The following is a 22,937-nucleotide window of genomic DNA, read 5'->3' on the forward strand; positions in this document are numbered from 1 at the left end:
AGTCGGAGGCTTTAAACCTGCGGCTGTTGGACACGATGCGAACGGGGATCTCAGTGCAGAGCGAAGGTAAACGGAGGGGGATCCCTTCACCTGCTCCAGGAGCTGTGCTGACCCGAGCCCGTTCGTGTGGCCTTTGACCATGGCGTAGGCTTACCCCTCCCGCAGCCCGTGGCGCTGGAGAGGAGCCGTGCCGCCCCCTTGGTGCTCTCACCACCCCTCCCCTCTGTGCTTCTTTTTGCGGCTAGGTGCAGCGTGCGAGGCCCGGCCAGAGCGGAGGGGCAGCTGCGCCGTGAGCTTTGCTAGCCTGTCTTCTGGATGTACCGTTCCTGGCCTTATCGCAAACACATGCTGCGGTTTCTCAGGTCCTGTAGAGGGCGTTAATGCCAAATACTGACTTGTTTAATAACTGAGAGTTTCTGATCACTTGGGGGTGGAAAGACTTGAGTGAGATATTTAAGTACGTCTTCCTTTTACAAATTGTAAAATAGTGCTGAAAAATCCAGGAGCATTGCTTCTCCTGAGCCATCCTAGAAGTGCCCTTTCTGCATGGACAGGAAAGCAAGTGGTGGTTTGATTATTGCCGATATACAGTACAAATCTCACCTGCAAAAACTCTCTTCTCCCTCAGCTGTGTTGCCAGTGTCTGTTCTCCGGGGCGTGGTGCCCTTGCATGTTTAATTTTCAGGGGTGTTAAACACAGGCAAACGCGCAATCCTCCGTGTACTAAGCAAGAGCTAGGCTTGCTGTCAGCAAAGAGTTTTTGCTTATGGTGGGATGCTGCCTCGCTTGTTTGTGCAAGCTCGCAAAAGCAGCTCTTAGGTGAGTACAAATACTGAAGTGTTAACTTGGTATAGGCCATTGTCCTAGTCTGCCTCCAATAAGCTTTTTTTGTGTGTATTTATTTTAATGTTTAAGGTTTTTATATACATTGGTATAGTACAAGGTCTCCATTAATGGCTTTGTATTACCTTGCAGGAGACCTAATGCAGAGTGTCTTGTTATTGGGTGAGAGTGCTTTGGATGGTGAGGGAGGCTGAGCCAGACCAGAGATCCATTTGTTACCTACATTAAATATGTGCCTACATGTAAACCGTTGCGATGGTATATAACTTAGCGACGGTATAGAAAAGATTTTAAATAAATAAATAAACAGTGTCCTGGCTTAAACAGGTCCCAAAATGCTGATCCAACTTCTGGTTCACTCCCAGTGACAAGCAGTGGGTTTCCTGGAGTCACCTGGCTGGTGTTTATGGTCTTTTCCACCAGCAACTTGTCCGAACCTTTTAAACCCAACTATGCTTGTTGCTATGACCATGTCTTCCAGCAACAAATTCCACAGCCTGATTGTGTGTTGTGTGAAAAAAAATACTTTCCCAACTTGTTTTAAATCTGCTACCTGTTTTCAAGGCATCTCCCCTATTGCTAGTACTACTTTAAAAAGGTACATGTTGCCTATTTACTGTTTCACCTCACTCATAACAAATTTTTGTAAACCTTTATCATATCCCCTCTGCCTTCTCCAAAATGAAGAGCCTTAACTTGTTCTGCCTGTCTTTATGAAGAAAGCCATTCCATCCCCTTTAGCATTTTTGTTGCTTTTCTCTGTACTGTTGATAATCCTGCTGCATAAGGCATGCATTGTGTGGCCTCTGTTACAGCATGTAGAATATGCCCTTCAGGGTTAGCCTTTAGAAGGGAGCTTTCCAAACTGTGTGTCGTGTGCAGGTGTGTCACCCACTGTGCCCTCAACTCCAACGTAAGTTTGGGCTTTTTTTTTTCCAGTGATTCACTTTTTTTTTTCTCAGTTACTGGGTTGCTTATTATTGGGCGACTTTTGCTGTCAATCGCGGTTTTGTTTTTTTTATGGGCTTGGGGGTGGGACTTGAGCTCAGCTGTCCCTGTCATTGGCTGCTGCTGCCGATGAGGTCTGGCCACGAGGAGTACTGACTGCAAGCGTCTGGTGATCATGGAAGGTATTATGCAGCAGGGCAGGCTTGAACACTGAAGGGAGTGAAGCACTTAACTGGCAACAATAAAAAAGAAGAGGTACATGTGCTGGGGGGGGGGGATGGGATGAGTGTGTGGGGGACAGACATGAGTGTGTGGGGGCCAGACATGCTGGGGGGAGGGGAGAGAGATGAGTGTGTGGGGGCCAGACGTGTTTGGGGGGGGACAGAAGTGCTTGGGCTTGTTTTTTTTGTAAAATAGCACTTGGAATAATATATATTTTTAATATAAATGAAAGGTTTAGAAGAACCCTGCAGTCTCATATCCCTTTAGCTGGAATTACGATGTAACTAAAGATGCAAAGCAAGCAGAGGAACTGGAGAAAGTTAACATGAAATATACAAAAATTTTCTAATAGATAAAGGATATATCTTTCTAGGACACATCTTTACTGGTACTTGATTAATATTATTTTTTAATGGTGCTAGGGCAGTGCCGCATGCTGCTGTATGTAAAACCTGTTTTTCAATCATGGCTCCTGCTCAAAGCAGCAGGCAGGAGCTGGGACAGAAGCAGAGTTCAGCCTCCCCCGATCTCCTCCTAAACACACTGCTCAACAAATCCACTCTTCAATGGCAGGTGGTCAGGACCTTTTAGAGATTCAGTGAATCCCCAGCTGCATGAGGCATGCCTTGTGTGGCCTCTGTTACAGCATGTAGAATATGCCCTTCAGGGTTAGCCTTTAAAATGGAGCTTTCCAAACTGTGTGTCGCCTGCAGTGTGCAGGGGTGTCACCCACTGGGGTTGCCAACTGGTTGGCTGCTGGTATAAGTTTAGGGGAAAAAAAACCTGGTGCAGGATAGCACAGGTCAATATAAAATAAATCCTGTGTGGGGCAAGAGCAGGTGTGTGTGATGTGGCAGGCCGTGCAGCACCTGCTTGAGACTCCTGTAACTAAGGAAATTTGTATGAGGGGTGCATGCTGCTGGAAAGAGATTCTATCCTATTTGTGTTTCTCGACTTTCTCCCTCCTTTTTCTTTAAGGGGGCGGGGCCACCAAAGGCCGCCCGCCCCCTTCCCCCGGCCTTAAAAACAGGCAGCCCCCCCCGCCCCAATGCAGGCCTGTATTGTTGGTTGCCCGGCAACGAGGCGGACCAATGGGATTCGGAATTGCTTTAAGGCGCTGTTAGTCGGAGGCTTTAAACCTGCGGCTGTTGGGCACGACGCGACCGGGGATCTCAGTGCAGAGTGAAGGTAAACGGAGGGGAATCCCTTCACCTGCTCCAGGAGCTGCGCCGAGCCTGTTCGTGTGGTCTTTGACCATGGCGTAGGCTTACCCCTCCCCCAGCCCGCGGGGGAGGAGTAAGCTCTGTGTGGGGCAAGAGGAGGTGTGTGTGATGTGGCAGGCCCTGCAGAACCTGCTTGAGACTCCTGTAACTAAGGAAATTTGTATGAGGGGTGCATGCTGCAGGACCTGCTAAAGCACACATACCAGCTCTATCCTAGTGCTGGATTTCTTTTCTATTGCTGCTGTTGCTCCTACAATTGCCCTGACCTAGAACAGCCATAAAAGATGAAGGGGTGAAACAGGGGACTAATACCATGGGGGGAGGAAGTCAGGAATGAACCTTTGGGGTGAGGGGACAGCGAAGGTGCTGATGGCAGGGGGGTTGTGAGAGGGAGAAGGAAGGCAAAGTAGTGATGTCAGGAAGGAGGAGAGGGAAGAGAGGTGATGGGGTGTATTTACCAAAACCCCAAATCTGAATGTCACTGTTTGCACTGCCTCTGGTTGAAGAGCTTGCTTGGTCTGGGTTCTGCTTGGAATGGTGGTTCTTGCCTGGACAAATGTGCTAAGCTAGCGGTAGCCAATTCTGGTCCTCAAGAACCACAAACTGGTCTGGTTTTCAGGAAATCCACAATGAATATGCATAAGATTTGCAAATGTTGCCTCCATTGTTTTCAAGTTGTGAATATTCTGAAAACCTGGCCTATTTGGTGGCTCTTGAGGCCTGGAGTTGGCTACCCCTGTACTAAACATTTTCCCATAGAGAAAAAATGAGCCACCTCTGTCTTTGCCCCTGTGTGCTCCTTGCTGACAGGCCACTGTAGCTGGGTTCACCTCTGTGTGGTGGTAGATGCTGTTTGAATTTTAGTGCTGTTATGGTATTGCAAATTTGCCACATGGGTTTTGAGTGTCCTCCTTCCCCCTCCCCCCGCCAGGGGTTTACTTCAGATTGCTTGGAAGTAGAGAATTTGTTGTTGAGGTGACACCAGAACATGAATATAACTTTTTGTATGACAGCTGGTAAGGGGAAAACCCCTAGTTCTGCTAGTCACCCATTATTGGGGGAGGAAGGGGGTACACTTCTGTGGGCGCAGAGTAAGTTTACAGAAGTGGAGGTGCCTCTGCTGCCGCCTCTTCTTTTCTCTCATCTCTACCTCTGCTGTATTTAGCAGTGCTCTGACTCATCTCTGCCGCTCCTCTGTTATTGCTTCGGGCTGCACCTTTTGCTTTCTAAAACACATGGTGTGAGCAGGAAAGGTTGGGCAGTCTGCACATGGGATTTTTCCATCCCTGTGTTTCTACCTCTTGAATTATGCTGCCAGTTTTGTGTGTTTGTTTTTTTTTTTTAACTTGTTAACATAGTACATTTAGTGATTGTCAATCGTGTTTTCTAGTTTACATCTGTGTGTGCCATTCTCTTCTACTGTATGCACTATATTAAGTGACTTTTTGGTAAACTGGGTGGAAGACTCTGTAATACTGGTAGAACCCTGTTGGGGGGGAAAGGGAGTGAGAAAACATTCTTGGACCCTTCTCCTGCCCTAATCCCTGTTAATCTAAAGGTGTGAGGAAGTCCATCCATCCTCTTCACTGCACCCCCCCCCCCCACACACAACCTGTAAATCTACTTTTATTTATTTTATTTTTTTGCACACTGCTCCCCCCCAGATATTCCTAATCACTGCTCAACTGATCCCTGTTGAACAAGCTTTTTGTGGTTCTTGCCTGGCCAGATGTACTAAAATGTCTCATTGATACAAAATGGGAAGAGTCCTTTACATCTAGCCCAGTAAAAGGATTTCCCTTGTAACAAGTGAGTAAAATGGGGAGAGGGGTCCCAAAAATTGTGGAGTTTAGCTGCACATGAAGGCTCGTGGTGACCAGAGATGGAGCAAGCAGAAGCTGTTGAGTTTGCAAAAATTCCTACTCCTGCCCCTTTTCTGAAGTTGAAGCTTTGTTTTCATGCTCATTTCAGTACTGTGGGTCACCCTGGACACTTGCCAGAACAAATGGGAGAAAAACCTCCTGGAGCAGCCTCTGGAGAGTGGTGATATTAATACTGTAAATGACCACCATCTGTTACAGTCAGGACTAGATTTACATTTCACATGCCCCCTATGTGCAGAATCTTTGGCGGCTTGACCTTCTGCCCTCCTCCCCTGTCAGAGGAGGGCAGGTGGGAGAGGATTGCATACCCCTATGCACATGTCTAATGGGAAATCTAACCCTGGTTTACAGCTAGGCTGAAATAATCCCTTTTTAGATGTGTGTAATGCCATACAGGGTAAACACGAGTCGTCTTGAGTCTTCTATAGGGTGCCGTTCCTTCCATAGTTTGAGTAATCATACAATTTATACCTGTGTATATTATCAACAATATTTATTTTATTACAAGAAACATTTTTTTAAAAACTGACATCACATATTTTCAATTCACTCATACCACATTCATAATTAATAGTGCAATCATACATATTGCACAATACACTATAATCTAAAAACACATTTTATTTACTACCCAATAACAAGCTGAATTTTTCCCTTATATCCTATTCTTTAAAATTTCCCTTACCTCCTTATCCTTTAAACTTATTTTCTTGTCCTTCAACCCTTATTTTTTTGAGTACTCCCTCTTGTTCAGCATTTTGAAGAACAAGAGGGAGTACTCCAAAAAAAAAAAAAAAAAGTGGTTGAAGGACAAGGAAAAAATTCAACTTGTTGGGTAGTAAATAAAATGTGTTTTTAGATTATAGTGTATTGTGCAATATGTATTGATTGCACTGTTAATTATGAATGTGGTATGAGTGAATTGAAAAATGTGATGTCAATGTTTTTTAAAAAATGTTTCTTGTAATAAAATAAATATTGTTGATATACACAGGTATAAATTGTATGATTACTCATATGTGAACAATACCTGTTTACCTGAATATTGTTGTTTATACTTCTTCCATAGTTCTGGCCATATGTTAATTGAAAAAGATATTGCCAAAAAAGCAGATCAGTTGTGTTAAAATGCTTTTAATTCTCATGCCAGCAGCCATCTATAATGGAGATGCTGTAAAATTAACCAGAAATAGAGATCTGCCTTTATCTTTTCCGAGCTGGAGCTGCTAGTGTTTGATCCTCATTCTATCATCTGTTTGTCTAGGCAGCATTTCTATAATCCCTTTTTGATAATTTTGATTCCATAGCTTTTTTAATTTCTGTAATGGTGGGGGGTGGAATAATTAAGAAACTTGAATGCCAGCCATAAAAATTCTAGGACTAGGGATTTTTTTTTTTTAATTTTGCTTAATATTTTTCCTTTTATTTTTTTGCTTTTCTTTACTCTTCTCCTCCTTAGGTTCTGGTGCCTGGAGTTTTCCAGGCATGACATAAAACATGAGCTAAACATGTATTTCCATGTTCTGTTTGGGGAAAAAATGTGCTATGCTGTGTAGAAGTGCACATAAAATGCATCCTTCTCTTTCTGTGGCTCTGTTCCACAAAACAAACGTTCTCCAAGGGGTATTTAATAGAATTGCTTTCTCCCCATTCTTCAAGAAACTCGTATTGATTTGGCATGATGACCTAAGATTGGAAATATGTTTTCATGAGATTTTCCATTGAAAAGTACTTTGACACACAAACCAATGCATATTAAAATAAAAAGGGACACTCCTAATTATTGCTAAAATGAGTGTCTGACATTGATAGTCACAAATTGTAACGACTGTGAAAACAAACGCTGATTGAGCTGGGCAAGTCTTCATTTTTTCCCCATTAAATTTTTGGAACATTTATTCCTTCATCAGTATGCTTGGTAGGGGTTAGCAGCAAAAAATGTCTTTAAAACTTTCCTGCTTTCGCTTTTTTTTTTTTTTAAATGTTCCTGGGCAATCACTAATGATGCACTCGCCTCAAAAAGAATATAAGATGCCATACTGGGTCAGGCTAAAGATTCCTCAAATCCAGTATCCTGTTTCTAACAGTGGCTAATCCAAGCTACAACTACCTGGCAAGTACCCAAATGTTATAGATGCCATGCTGCTAATAATGACAACAAGCAGTGGCTATTGTGTAAGTGAACTTAAAAAGCAGTTTATGAACTTCTCCTCCAGGGACGTTTTTTAAACCTAGCTCCACTAACTGCCTTAACCACATCCTCCGGCATGAATTCCAGAGCTTAATTGTGCATTGAGTCAGTTTTCGGATTTCTTTTAAATGTGCTACATGCTAAATTCATGGAGTTCCTCCTAGTCCTTGTATTATCTAAAAGGATAAGATTCACATGTACCTGTTAAAGTCCTTTCATGATTTTGTAGACATGTCATACCCCCCTCATCCATCTCTTCTCCCAAGATGAAGTCCTAACCTCTTTAGCCTTTCTTCATAGGGGAATTGTTCTGTCCCCTTTATCATTGTATTCACCCTTCTCTGTACCTTTCTAATTCTGCTATATCTTGAGATGTGGTAACCAGAACTGAACAGCTCACTCAAGATGAGGTTGCACCATGGAGTGATAGAGGCTTTATGATATTCTGTTTTGTTCTCCATTTCTTTCCTAATAATCCCTAGCATTCTATTTGCTTTCTTGGCTGCCGCAGATTTTAATGTATTTTCAGCGATGATTCCTGAATGGTATCTCCTAATGTGGAACCTTGCATTTTGTAGCTATAATTTGGGTTACTCTTCCTAAGTGCATCACTTTGCACTTGTCCACATTAAATTTAATTTACCATTTGCATGCCCAGTCTCCCAGTTTTGCAATGTCCTCCTGCAATTTCTCACAATCCTCTTTTGATCTAACAACTTTGAATAACTGTCATCAGCAAATTTGATCACCTCACTTGCTCCAATTTTCAGGTCATTTATAATAAAAAGCAGTGGTCCCAGAACAGATCCCTGGGAAACTCCACTGTTCACCTTTTCCATTGGGGAAAGTTTACCATTCAGCCCTACTCTTCTATCTTTTAACCAATTGGCAATCTACAATAGGTCACTACCTCCTATCCCTTGACTTTTTAATTTCCTCGGATGGCTCATGAGACTGTCAAATGCTTTCTGGAAATCCAGACTAGATCCAACTATCAACTGGCTCACCTTTTATCCGCATGTTTTATGCTCTCAAAAAAAAAAAAAAAAAGTAGCAAACTTGTGAGGCACAACTTCCCTTGGCTAAATCCATGTTGGCTATGCTTATCTATATGTTCAGTTTTGTTCTTTTGCTAGCTACCATTTTACAGTAAACACACAACAAGAAGAACTATATTTAACTTAAACTACTCAAAATGAATTTTTGCAAAAATTATTACTATCAATACCCACTCTTTATAGAGAAAAAATGGTATCAGAACAAAGCAGGTGCAGACATTTTAATTCATTGTCTCTTGCCTGCAGTGGGTGTCAGGCAATTACCAGTGTAAAGCACTACTAGATCAAATCATTTACCATAATTTCTCACTTTTTTGCTTTGTTTTATGCTGGGATTACATAAAATCTGATTAGGGTTCAATGTTTTCCTTCTGTCACCGACAGAGTATTAAAGATCAAGTGGTACACTCAGAATTCCATGAAGGTTTTAAAGAACGCAAAAGCCTTAGTTTATACTAAGGTGAACAGTGGAGTACTTCAGCGATCTGTACTCTTTTTTTTTTTTTTTTTTTTTTTTTTTAATATTTATAAATCCTCTGGAAAGAGGAACAAGAGATCAAATTTTCAGATGCAAAATTATTCTGATTTTTAAATCACAAGTGGATTGTGAAATTGCAGGAGGATCTTGTGAGACTAGGTGTACATATGGCAGATGAAATTTTAATATGGACAAGTTCAGTGATGCACATCTGCAAAAGTAATCCACACTAATTACAGGTGGTTCCATATTAGGAATTACCACCCAGGAAAAGGATTTGGGTGTCATAGTGGACAATACTTTGAAATCCTTAGCTCAGCATTTGGCGATCAAAAAAGCAAGCAATGTTAGCATTATTAGGAAGGAATGAAAAATAAAACAGAACATGTCATAATACCTTTATAATGCTCCATGGTGAGGCTGCACCTGGAATACTGTATGTGGTTCTAGTCACCCCATCGCTAAAAATATATAGTTGCATTGGAAATAGTATAGAGAAGGGCAACCAAAATGATAAAGGGGATGGAAAGGCTCTCCTGTGAGGAAAGGCTAAAGAGATTAGGACTCTTCAGCTAGGAGAAAAGACATCTGGTGGATACACTATAAAATAATAAGTGGAATAGAACAGGTAAATGTAAATCCATTGTTTACTCTTTTTTTTTTTTCTTTTTTTTTTTTTAAATTGACTTGCCAACACTTTATGAAGTTAATAGCATATTCAAAACAAATCAGCACAATGGTGCTAGAGTTCATTGTTGGAGGATGTAGTTAAGAACATAGCTGGGCTTATAAAAGTTTGGACAAGCTTCCTGGAGAAGTCCATAAACTGTTAACGAAGTAGACATTGGGAATAGCCACTGCTTATCACTGTGCAATAGCAACATGAGATCTATTTACTGTTTGGGATCTCTCCAGGTACTTGTGACCTGGATTGGCCCCTGTTGGTAACAGGATTCTTGGCTTGACCCAGTATGGCAGGTTCTCTAGTTCTTTCCCTGCCTCAAAGGGCTTGCTCGCAGTCACAAAGAATGTGAGCCCTGGGTTCACCCTGCTGCTCTGACCACTAGGTGGCTACTCTGTGCTACCATGAAAGGAGGGTGTGAGGATTCCCACCTCCCAGTGGGAAGGGTCATTGGTTCAATAAAACTACTGCACCCATGTGATGCAAGAAAAATCTGGAGAAATGAGTAAAGAGAAGCCAGTCTAGGATGCCAGTCACTCCAGAGGCGTACCACTGAGCCTGAACCCTCCATGTGGCAGATCCAAGAAATGAGCTCTCCCACTGGAGGAGTGCTTGAAGCTAAATTCTTGTCCAGGGAGGTTGACTGGGCCCCAAAGGACAGGGTGAGCAGATCCTTGGATAAGTGTATTCCCAAGTGATATGATCCCCCCCCCCCCCGTCGGAGTTTTTAAAGGAAGCTACCCAACAGAAGAGGTTCTATGAGTACCCATCCAACATAGCTCAACAAGAAACTCATCAGAATGCAAGCTGCTGAAAGGAAAACTGCTGTATAGAAAGGTCATATTGAGACCCAGAGGAAGAAAGTTCCTACCCCTAAGACCTGTCTGAGAGAAGAGGTTATAGTTGCTAAAGACAGGTTTTTTTTTTTTCTTAAATTTGTTTTGCAGCATGGTACACTATTCACTGGTGTATCATCATCTTTGGACTTTGTATTTGCCTATCTGTTGTGCCACCAAAAGCTTTTTGTTAAAAAAAAAAAAAAATAATAATAATAATAATTCTTGATTGGTATAAAGAAACCATCAAAGGATTCACCAGTGTATATAAATAAGACAATCAAATGAGCTGGTGTGTAATGTGAATATCTGAGACTGCTAATAATTATAAATGATTTTATCAAGAGGAAAAAAAGACCTCCGCACTGGTATGACTTCTGAATATTTAATCAGATTTGAGACCAGTCGGTACAATCATAGGTCTTGTGAAAATTGGACCATAAGAGTGCAGGAACTTCAGTAAGAGGAAACCCTAGTGGCCTTAAAGTGATTTTTTTCCCCCCCCCCCCCCCATGCAGGGTCCCTGGGAGGTTGTGGCCCATGTCAAGCTATTGCAAGGACCAGATTGAGATCAGTGCTACATCTAACTTCAGAGCAAATTTAAACGTTTACTGGCATATTAAAATTGTTTAAAGAGAAATATTTTGTCATTGAATAAAGGGATACAATAAGTTAAATAGTCAAGATGTGCCATGCTCTAAATCTTGTAGGGTGATGCATTTATATCTTGCAAATGGTGGAACTGTCTAGCAGGGTTTAATTAAAAGCCTGAATGAGAATCTGCTTAAAAGCCTTCATTCTGCTCCTGATGACTTCCTCTATTTGTAGAAGAAATTGAGATTTTAGTTAAATTAAAGGCACTTATGTCAGTTTATCATTTTCACATTTTATGAATTTTAATATTTACATGCAAAAGTTGGTTTTCTTTCCCTAAAACAACATAATATGGTGTTTGTCCAACTTTGTGTATGGTCTTTCTCTTGTAGGTTAACCTGGGTAAAGATGCCATGGAAAGGCCGAGAGCTCTTTTGGAGAAAGGGGGGGAGGGGGGTTTAGTTTTGTGGGTGTGGTTTTTTTTTAAACCAGGTGTTTCTGCTACCCTTCTAAGTGAGATGGGGAGGGTGTGCAATGTGCACTGGATGTGACTCATTCTGAGTCTTGAACAGCCAAATGATGTTCATCCAGCCTCTGTCAGATTCTGCTTCCAACCCAGTTCATGGCTTCTTAAAGGAGCTCCAAATGATATTGTGGCAGTTTCCATGCTGTGCCATGCAAAATTGACCAAGGGCAGTTTCTCCCAATATTTTCAAGCCAAAGGCACACCTACATTTGTCACAAATGTGACTTGCCAGCTTCCACAGAGCAGGCAGTGCAGACATGGAGACATCTCGCATTGCAAAAAGATGTTCTAAGGAAGCACTGAAAGCCCTACCAGTCTCTTTGAAATTTTAAAACAAAGGGAGAGAATGGTTCATGTAGGTCTCTACCCCATCTCAGTGGGCCATCTCAGTCTATATGCAAGTGCAAGAGAATTCAGTGTGCTGCAGATAGCTGGCTCAATGACTTTGACTAACACATTTCTCCATTTGGCTGCTCCCAAGACTCATGAGTTGCATCTAGTGCACGTTGCACGCTCTCCCAATCTCACTCAGCCTGGAGTTAAAATGGGAGGCTCAGGAAGGGGAAGATGAAGTGCTATGTACAATGTGCTGCACAAGCAGGGCCCAGCTATTCATACCCTGCATTCTTCCCACTATGATGTACCAGGACTCATGTTGTAGCTAGGAAGAAGAATGTACTCCATTCTTTCCGAAAGGAGCGCCTATACATCTAAGAGCCACAGCTGGTGTCTCTTGTTGCTGCAAGGTGCTGACAGCAGTACCAGGTGCTGGTCTAGATCTGAGCATCAGGCAGTGGGCTGTGGTTCCACTGACCCTCACATGTTGGGCTTTGAGTGGGCTCTCCAACATTGAGATCAGCTATTGGTAACTGCCAAAATGAACGTGAGGGGGTGTTAAAATTCCAAACTACACTTAACCTCTATGAGATCATTAATCTCACAAAAGCAGCTGCTGTGTACTGAAAGGAAAGGAGCCTGTGCCTTACCAGGGTTTTGGAAACTAGGCATTGCAACTCTATTTTTGCAATATGCCTATCTGAATGCAGGGACTAGATGTTTGTAGTGCAGTGTGACTGCGTCATGCATTTACTTCAGGACTAACGAAAACGGCACACACAGGGCTAACTTGTTCAAGAGCCGGTGATGTAAGGCAAGATCACCACCTGCTTTGTCTTCATGGGAGCACAGCTGACCTGGTTAGCCAATGGAGCCTCTACTTCCTGTTTTTGTTCAGCCTGTCCTCATGGACTGCAGAGTAGCAGTTGCTGGGGAGAGACCAAGGAACAATCAGAGAAGGTGGGCAGATGAGAACCTTTGCTTTCAAAGAGAAATCCTGGGAGTTCTGGATTTTAGCACAGCTGAAGGACAAAAGAGTTGGAACTCAAGTTTCCTCAACAGTGTATAAACTGTTCTTCCTGCTGGGTTTTCTTTCTGTATCTGATATGCCGATCACCAGAGACTGCTTGTTGGAAGAGAGCAGAGGAAGGCTCTTAGATGGGAAGGTGAGGAAACTTATTTGGACAGTGTTTGCAGTCTGGGAAAATATCCAGCTGGTTTGCACTTTGTCCCCCAGCTACAGTTGAGGTTGAAGGAAGGTGTTTTCATCAGGAATGGGGTTTGTGGTGCATATCCAGGCACCACTTTCCCCACAAACATGCTCCGTTTGGGCATCTAAGTCCTCCCACTGGATTTTTGGTTAAACTGCACACAGAACAGAATTGTCCGTTTTCTTTCCACGAAACTCAGACCTGGTGGAAGGAGGATAACTAATGGGACAGTGCAATACCAATATTGCAATGATAGGGTGGATGAAACCGGTGGGGGATGGCACTATGGGTTAAGGATCTCCTGCATCAGACCAAATTCACTGTGGAATCTTTATAATAGAAATTCCATGTGTGAAAGGGAAGAGTATAGAGGAGGTGCATGGTATACTACTGTCTGCCTGGCCAGAATGAACAGATAACATTCTAAGGGAAATTAGGGAAGCTAACAATATTGGGGTAATTGAATCTCCCATTACTGTATTGCCAAATTTGACTTGGTAAATATCTCCCTAGCGTGTCCTGATGCTAAATCAATCACTGACCCAGAATGGGAGTTATGTATAAGGTGGAAGTGTGTGTGTGTGTATTTATATTTCCCTGTACGTACCAGGATCAGTCCAGGACACCTGGGTTGTGACTCCGCACCAGTAGATGGAGACAGAGCAAAACTTGTGGGCGGAGCCATATATGACCCTGTGCCAGTCACAGCCCCCCTCAGTCTTACTCTGTCTCCAGTAGATGGTGCAGGTGCAGTCACAGCCCCTGCCTGCCCTGAGCCTGATTTTGGTAGTCAGTCAGGTTTGATTGTTTTGGTATTTAGTTTAAATTGGTAGTTTTTGTTACAAGGTTAAGTCCTGTCTGCCCTGCCTCCCAGGGGGGTTGTCAGGTTCTGAGGGGACCATCCCCCCCTGGTAGAGGCCGCGGCATAGCTCACAGCCTGGATAGGGAACTTGTTTAGAGTCCGAGGGCTAGCGTATTTTTTTTTAGAGAGATAGGCAGGATTCCTAGTCTTACTGTTTCTCTCTTGTTGCTGTTTCAATTAAGTTTGTAAAAAAAAAAAAAAAAGAGTGTTAGTTTCTTTTTCTCTCAGGGAGAAGAAACGGTCAGAGCTCCCAGAAGGCTGTCAGGCCCTGAGAGGGCCATCCCTTCTGGTAGAGCAGATTGCTGGGGCTAGGGGTTGAGGACCCCACTTCAGAGCCCAGCCGGGGTGATACCGGGGAGCCCGGCTCACTCACCCCAAATCGGACCGTTCCAGCACCCGTCGGGGGACAGCTCCGGTGAGTTTAAAAAAAAAAAAAAAGGATACAGCTTTGTTTTTTCTCACTCGCGGCGGCGATTCTCCGGCTCTGTTTCTATTTTCTTCCCCTCCCCTCTATCCCTCGCGGCCGGCGTTCTTTTTTTTCGCGGTTCTTTTTTCCTCAGCGTTGCCTAGGCCGGCATGCCTCGTGGCGCGGCCTGCACGGCCTGCGGGTCCGGGTGCGCGCGCCTCTCCCAGGATGGCCTGTGTTCTGCTTGCCTCCTGGGGGGCGAGGGGACGTCGGGGGCGCTTCGGGGGCTCTTGGTGCGGCACACTTCTTTTGCGATTGCGGTGGGAACGCGATCTTCTTTGGATCCCAAGGCAGCTAGGGGGAACGCGGGAACTCCCGCCATTTTGCTGCCGGCTCCCGCGGTGTCTGGGCTGTCTGGGGAGGGGGCTAGGGATTCTCTCCCCCTCTCCCCGCAGCATTCCGTTCCCAGGTCAGTTTTCCCCGTGGGAGCGGGGGAGGGGCCAGGATACCGACTCGAATTCAGAGGGATCCTGCTCCTTTTTTCGTCAGATTTTATTCCGGTCATGCATAGGGCATTTAGAGCCCGCACGGCCCTTAAGAGGCGTCTCCCTCAGACCGAACCTCAGGAGGCCCCTCCATCGGCACCTAGGAATCGCCCACGGATGGATGACATGCCGGGCCCCCACCCAAGCTCAAGCGGCCACTGCGGGCTGTCCCGCCCTGGGATGATTTGGACACGTCGGAGGACCTGGAAGACCAGGAGGCTCCATCCCCGCCCCCGAGGGGGGCAGAGGGAGATGGTATGCCCGTGCAAGGGAAGGCATGACAGGGTCAGAACTCAGAAGGCGACGACCCGAAGGTGATTCGCCTCTTCCGCCGTGACGAGTTGGGCCCCTTCATTCCAGCCGGGAAGCGGCAGACGTTTTTGGGGGAGTTGGAGATAGCGGAGCCCGTCGAGGAGTCTCGCATCGGCTCCATGGACCCAGTGTAGTTGGGCCTGAGTGGCCCCCCCACAACCTTCCCCTTTCATTGTTTTCCTCCACGGACCTGCTCTTTAGAGAATGAGATACCCCAGACCTGGGGCTGAAGGTCACGAAGGCTATGGATAAACTTTATCCCTTGCCGGAGGAAGCGCTGGAGGTTCTGAGGGTACCAAAGATGGACGCAGCGGTTTCGGCAGTGCGAAACGGACGACTATCCCTGTCACGGGTACCACGACTCTGAAGAACCTTCAGGATCGGAAGTTGGAAATCCAATTGAAGAAGATTTGAAGTCTCGGCGCTCGGAGCCCGGGCGGCGATCTGCAGTAACTTCACCTTGCGGGCTGGACTCTGTTGGGTCCAGCAGCTGCTAGCTAATGAGGGCTTTTCCGAGGAAGAAGCCAAGCAGACCGGGCGCCTTGAGGCGATAATAACATACTGTGCGGACGCACTACATGATCTCCTCAGAACCTCGGCTCGTTCCATGGCATCCGCTGTCTCGACCAGACGTCTCCTGTGACTGAGGAACTGGTCGGCAGACGGGGCCTCTTAGTCTCGTCTGGGCTCCCCTCGTCTGGGCTCCCTTCCCTTCTAGGCCAGGCTGTGGTTTGGGAAGGAACTGGTTGACATGATACAACTCCTGGGCGAGAATGAGGGTTATAGACTTCCGGAGGACAGGGCACGGTCTACGGGATCCTTCTCTTCTTGCTCCCGATACCGGATCCTTCTCTTCCTGCTCCCGATACCGGAGTAGCCAGAAGCCCCGGACTTCTCGCCCTAGTTCTTCTTCTCCTCTTTTCACTCGGGAGGCGGCAGACAGCAGTCTCAGTCCTTCGTGGCAGGCGATTCGGCAGACCAGCTTCCTCCTCTTCCGTACCCAGTGGTAAGTCGTCTCAATGATGTCCGGCCGGTCCATCCCTCGGTTCTGAAGGTAGGGGGCAAGCTGTCCCTATTTTACGAGGTTTGGACCACAATCACAACAGACCAGTGGGTGTTTTCTGTGATAAAACACGGCTCGGAAAGTGATGGTAGTGGTGGCGGCGCAGCTATGCCGGGAAGGACTTCTGGTCCATCCTTACCTGGACGATTGGTTGATTCGGGCGAAGTCCGAGGGTCAGTGTCGGCTGGCAGTGGCCAGGGTCCTACAGCTTTTGCAGTCTCTAGGCTGGGTAGTCAACTTCAACAAGAGTCAACTAGCACCCACCCAGACTTTGGAATACCTTGGAGCCGTATTCGACACGAAACAGGGCAAGGTGTGCCTATCTCAGGAACGGATATGCAAGCTACAAGCTCCGGTGAGGCTATTATCGGGTCTGTGATTACCTGACGGTTCTAGGTTCTATGGCTTCAACGCTCGCGTTGGTTCCCTGGGCGTTCGCTCATCTGCGGCCATTGCAGTCATCCTTGCTATCCCGCTGGAAACCGGTTTCGGAGGAGTTCCACCTACCGCTTCCGCTCGCGGGCCAGGCGAGATCCAGCCTGCTCTGGTGGCTGGATCCCAGTCATCGGTCCGGTGGAGTGTCCCTTCTAGTGCCCAATTGGACGGTGATGACCACGGATGCCAGTCTCTCCGGTTGGGGAGCAGTTTGCCTAGGCAAGTCGGTTCAAGGACTATGGTCGCCGTCTCAAGCCCAGTGGTCTATCAACCGACTAGAGACCAGAGCGGTCCGTCTGGCACTGCGAGCCTTCCTACCGCTGGTACGGGGAATGGCGGTCCGAGTGTTGTCGGACAACGCAGCCACCGTGGCCTACATCAATCGCCAAGGAGGGACGAGGAGTCCGCTGGTGGCAATAGAAGCGCAGCTCTTGATGGCTTGGTCGGAACAGAACCTCAGCAACATTGCAGCGTCTCACATTGCCGGAACCGACAATGTCCCAGCGGATTTTCTCAGCCGTCATCGCCTGGATCCCGGGGAGTGGAAGCTGGCAGACGAGGCGTTTCTTTCCATCTGCAGAACGTGGGGGGTGCCCCACATGGATCTGATGGCCATGTGGCGCGACGCGAAGGCTCCGCGATTTTACAGTCGGCGTCGAGAAAGGGGAGCAGAGGGCGTCGACGCGTTGGTGCTTCCCTAGCCGACGGATGTCCTGCTGTACGTGTTTTCCCCGTGGCCCATGATCGGCAAAATTCTCCGGCGCATGGAGTTGCACCCGTCCAACGTGCTCATGGTAGCACCGGAGTGGCCGCACCGTCCGTGGTTCGCAGACCTTGTCTAGCTGTCGGTGGCAGTACCCCTCCGTCTCCAGAGGTTCGCGGGGCTCCTCAGACAGGGCCCCGTCTGTTTGGAGGAGGCGGATCACTTCTGTCTCGCGGCATGGCTTTTGAGAGGAATCGGTTAAAGAGAAAAGGTTACTCAGACGCGGTGGTGACCACGCTGCTGAGATCCAGGCGGCAGTCTCCCTCCATAGCGTATGTCCGTGTCTGGGTGGTCTTTGAGGAATGGTGTGTGAACCGCGGGTTGGATCCCACTTCCGCTTCGTTATCCGATATTCTGGCGTTTCTCCAGGCCGGTCTGGCCAAAGGGTTGGCGTGCAGCTCGCTGCGGGTTCAAGTAGCAGCGCTTGGTTGTTTGCAGCGTAAGGTTCAAGGATCCTCCCTGGCGCTTCACCCGGATATTTCCCGTTTTTCTTCGCGGGGTTACATATCTTCGGCCTCCGTTGCATTTTGCCATGTCCGTCCTGGAATCTTAATTGGGTGCTCTCCGCCTTATGCTCGGCACTGTTTGAGCCCTTGAAACGCGCTACTATCAAGGATCTCACGTTTAAAAAAAAAAAAAAAAAAAACAAAAAAAAAAAAAAACAAAACTGTTTTTCCTGGTGGCGATTGCTTCGGCATGACGTATTTCGGAGTTACAGGCTCTGTCCTGTAGGGAGCCGTTCTTGCGTATTTCCAATTCGGGAGTTTCCTTGCGGACGGTTTCCTCCTTTCTCCCTAAAGTCGTGTCGGCGTTCCATCTAAACCAATCGGTGGAGCTTCCCGCTTTCGCGGTCGGAATTTCAGGAAGCTTGATGTGCGGAGGTCCCTCCTTCGCTACCTAGAGGTCACTAATCCGTTTCGGGTGACAGATCATCTATTTGGTCTGTTCTCTGGTCCAAGGTAAGGGGAAGCTGCATCCCGCTCTATAATCGCCCGTTGGCTCAAGGAGGCCATTGATTCGGCATACTTGGTGCGGGGGGAAACCGCTTCCCGTGGGTCTCTGTGCACACTCGATTCGGTCTCAGGCGGCGTCTTGGGCGGAAGCCTCTCAGGTGTCGCCTCACGAGATCTGCAGAGCGGCTACATGGCAGTCTTTGCATACCGTTATCAGGTATTGCCGGTTGGATGTCCGGGCTACCGATTCCGGGGGTTTTGGAGTGAGGGTACTCCGTGCGGGACTCTCTACTTCCCACCCTCGGTAAGTTGGCTCTGGTACATCCCAGGTGTCCTGGACTGATCCTTGGTACTACAGGAACGAAAATTATCAGGTAAGAAACTAATTTTCCTTTCCCTGAAATGAACACTGCATCTGAATCAATATTCAGTCAAGACTCATGTTCCACATTAGTTGTGTTGAGGGAGCTGTGGTCTGTCACCCCCAGCAAAGGAATATTGCTGTCATGGCTGGACCTAGTTGGGAGCAGTGGTGTCTACAGATTTATTGGGGGGAGGCAAAAGGAGCAAGCTACATATGGAGGTATGAAAGCCAAAATGGCCTTTCCACAAATCATGCCCATTCCCACAGAATGGCCCCCTGTCTTGGCTGTAAAAAAAAAAAAACAGTCCAGAGGACTTGGTGCAGTTTTAAAAAGTATTTCATTACATCCATGGACAGTCCTAGCACATGGGATATTTCCCTTCACAGCTCAAAAATATATATATACTTTTTTAAATTGCACCAAGTCCTCTGGACTGTTTTGTTTTTTTTTTTTACAGCCAAGGCAGGGGGCCATTCTGTGGGAATGGGCATGATTTGTGGAAAGGCCATTTTGGCTTTCATACCTCCATATGTAGCTTGCTCCTTTTGCCTCCCCCCCCCCCCCCCCCCCCCCCCAATAAATCTGTAGACACCACTGCTCCCAACTAGGTCCAGCCATGACAGCAATATTCCTTTGCTGGGGGTGAAAGACCACAGCTCCCTCAACACAACTAATGTGGAACATGAGTCTTGACTGAATATTGATTCAGATGCAGTGTTCATTTCAGGCAAAATATAAAAAAGTTTGAGGGCTGCCCAGAAGTAGCTCAGCTGTTGGGTGGTCAGTGTAGAAAGGAACAGATGGTTTTATGTGATTGCATAGAGAGCGAGACGGGATGTGCATTTGTTTGCAACGAAATAGGAAATAAAGACGGTATTTCCTGTTTCGGGGGGGGGGCAGACGAAATGATAGGAAACACCACAATTTCATGTGGTTTTCTTATCCTTTTTTTGGGGGGGGGAGAATGCACATAAACCCCCCCCCCACCCTCCCAAAACTTACCGAAAGACCCTGGTGGTACAGCGGGGGTCCTGGGAGTGATCTCCCCCTCTCAGGCTGTTGGCTGCCGGCTGCCACTAATCAAAATGGCGCTGGTGGCTTTTTGCCCTTACCATGTGACAGGGGTTACTGGTGCCATAGGTCAGCCCCTGTCACATGGTAGGAGCAATGGATGGCCTGCGCCATTTTTTAAGATGGTGCCGGCTGAATCACGTCTCAGTTTATCTTGTGCTAAAATTGACTCCTCTGTGACTAGATCATGTAGCCAGTTCTGCCTATTCTAAACTGTAAATATTCTAAGTGGAAGCTTTCTTTACTTAAAGCAAGTAAGATGTCTGTGGAAGGTAAAGAACAGGTTTTCAGATCTAGCAGGTACTGGGTAAGTGAAATTGTAGCAAAAGAGAAAATGTTGGATGTTGACGCTGTGTAAAAATTGATTAGCAATTTTAAATAGTCATGTTTAACTGGGTTTTTTTATTTTTGGATGTTTGCTTTAATAAATATGATCTAATTTCACATGTGTTTAACATTTTGGGTGGCAAATTTTAAATAAAATTGACTTCTCTTAAATCCACTGACTTCTGTCATTGTGCCAAAGATAGTGGCTTTGTGATTTAATCCTTAATTGCTGTTGGGTTATTTCCCCCAAAAAGTGAGTAAAGAGTAAACATCACACAAGATGTAAGATTTTTTTTTTTTCTAATGCAAGATGGGTGCTGGAGTTGTCTGTATATCCCATATATTTGCCAGCTGAGTTGTTCCAGATCCTCCATATGGTTGCCTTACTGTCTCTTGTTTGTCTGCTTTAATCGTCTTGCTACATTCTGCTATTGTTAATCTGCTGTGCTTCTATTTTAGGAGATGCCTACATAGAAGATCTTTCCTCTAGCAGCAGCTCAATGTTTAACTGCTGACCCAGTTCCTCAGGTATTCTGGCTTTTTGTTGCTATGGGAGATTGGAAGACCATTATAGTGCCAGAGCTGTCGACAGGTAACAATTCATTCAAGCTTTTTTTTTTTTTTATTTATAGAAAAAAGACTGTTTTTTCTATGAATATTAGAACTCTAGAAATAAGAACTGCAAAGTCATCTCTTCTGCCTGTTCTGATGCAGTGCTTAGAGCACAGTGAATCTCAGGCTTTATCCTCCATGCTTATCCCAGGGGGCTGATGGTGTTAGTGTTAGGAGCAGTCTAGAGTGCTCACATATGCTATTTTCAAAACTGAACACTGTCCAAATTTGCTATTGCAATAATGTGTTAAAAGTGTAAAATAAAATATTTAAGACTAGGTATTTGTTTAAAGTACAAAATCGAAATGTAAATCAAGTTGTCAGATCTTTTTATTTCATGTGTCCATGTGTTAAAAAAAAAAAAAAAAAAAAAAAAAAATCACCATCAAATAGATACAATAGATGAATCAGTGGACTGTCATACTTAAGTACTATTGGTTATACAACCCTCTTTGCTTTTTCAATAAATCATTGGTCTGAAATCAGTTCCAATATTTAATCTTTTGATATTTCCAAATAAGTAAATTCTAAGGATTGGATTTTATTTGCAAATATTTAAACATTTTAAAGTATTGGAACTGATTCAGTGAGATCATGAAGGATCTGAAAATGAGCACTTGATTCAGCAAAGTCTTTGTTCATTTCTGTTTCCCCAATGCAGATTGCTGAAACATTAGTGATCATTTTTTTACTTGCACAAGAAAATGTGTGGGGGGGGGGGGAAAAAAAAAAAGTTGATTCGCAACCTTCAGTCACTGGTGGACATTCTCCTAAACTTGGGTTGCATGAGAACTGGGTTGTCTTTACGAAATTCTCATTAAGACACAATTTTCCCGGCTTGCTGGCATGGAATTGATGCCTTAGGAAACATTTTTTGTTATACTATCTTATGAGCTTCCACTTATTCCTAATATGGAACTCAGCATTGTGTACCCTGTAGTTTAGGATTAGTTTTCCTTATGTGTTATCACTTTACACTTCTGTACACGAAATTTCATCTGCCATTTTGATTCCCAGTTTCCCCAGTCTTGCAGGGCTCTTCTGCATTTCCTCACGGTGTGTTAACTATTTTGAATATTTTTGTCTGCAGATTTGATCACTTCACTTGTTGCTCCCCTTGTTAATGAATGTTACACTGGTCCCAATACAGATCCCTGGGATACACTATTCCCCCCCCCCCTACTGGGAAAGCTGATTTTCTGCTTTGCTTCCTGTCTTAACTAGTTAGCAACCAGTAGGTCGATTACAGTTATGCCGCGTTAGAAAGAGTGCGCTAGTGCCGGGTGCACCCTCGTTTGCCCCACGCACAGTTCTCTTCACATACCGCTCGATACTCTATTTAAATTGCTTGCAAATGCAAGCCGCGTCTGCGAAGCGTTAGGCCCGCGCAACCCATTTTACTGTATAGGTGCTTAATACAGCACCTATACAGTATCCTGGGTGCGCTGGTACCTGTCATTTCAACTGACATTTGAAATGACAGGTACCAGGAAGTGGATGGTTTCTCCCCCCTCCCGAAGCAAGGCGCACTGCGAAAATTAAAACAAAAGTTGATCTGTCTGTCTCCGTGCGTTCATCCAGGCGGAGGGAGCTGGCGGCCTTCAGCAGCCCCCGCCGGCAGTGAATGAATGCACGCCTGTGTACACCCGTGCAATTTCGGTGCTCAAGGCTTGACGTCACGGCATGTGACTGCCTTGAGCACCGAAATTGCACGGTCGTACACAGACAGGCGTGCATTCATTCACTGCCGGCGGGGGCTGCTGAAAGCCGCTTTCGCCGCCGGCTCCCTCCGCCTGGATAAACGCGCATGGAGATGGGGGATTTGGAAACTGACATCTAGGTGTATATATATATAACAGCTTTACCAAAAGCGGGGCTCGCTGCAAATGTTTGTATATATGGATCTAGCATTATTGTTAAGTTAATTTAAGGAATCTCATGTGTGGTGCAATGATTTGAGGGAAAGTTTGCCGTCTACCATTGCCCCTGCCTGTAATGCAGGGGTAGGTGGTAAGTTAGCAGGTTAAACGCGGGGCAAAACGGCAGGGTAAAATAGCGATAGTCGGGGCGCGCGTCACTGTATGGGAGGGAATAGCTAATTTGATCGTTTACATCTGATATACATGCTGCGTGCGGAAGGGGTTACGGGTTGGTTTCAAGAAGCGCTAAGGACGCGTGAAACTGGAGACTGT

General features: G+C 45.7%; 1 protein-coding gene across 6 annotated transcripts in view; it reads left to right on the forward strand.

Annotated features, from left to right (window-relative positions):
• Positions 1-1,905: 1,905 nt before the first annotated feature.
• Positions 1,906-22,937, forward strand: part of SSX2IP (SSX family member 2 interacting protein) — a 49,663-nt gene continuing 28,631 nt past the window's right edge. The window contains exons 1-2 of one of the 6 annotated variants that reach the window (XM_029618133.1): positions 1,906-2,046; positions 20,593-20,725. In XM_029618133.1, coding sequence (XP_029473993.1) covers positions 20,683-20,725 — 43 coding nt within the window. In that variant the 5' untranslated portion in view covers positions 1,906-2,046; positions 20,593-20,682. Of the gene's footprint in view, positions 2,047-3,070; positions 3,202-12,967; positions 12,987-20,592; positions 20,726-22,937 lie in introns of those variants that run through there. The other 5 variants (XM_029618137.1, XM_029618135.1, XM_029618134.1 and 2 more) reach the window with 5 other exon arrangements.

The sequence above is a fragment of the Rhinatrema bivittatum genome, chromosome 10, assembly GCF_901001135.1.
Source record: "Rhinatrema bivittatum chromosome 10, aRhiBiv1.1, whole genome shotgun sequence".
In the NCBI taxonomy this organism is placed as follows: Eukaryota; Metazoa; Chordata; class Amphibia; order Gymnophiona; family Rhinatrematidae; genus Rhinatrema; species Rhinatrema bivittatum.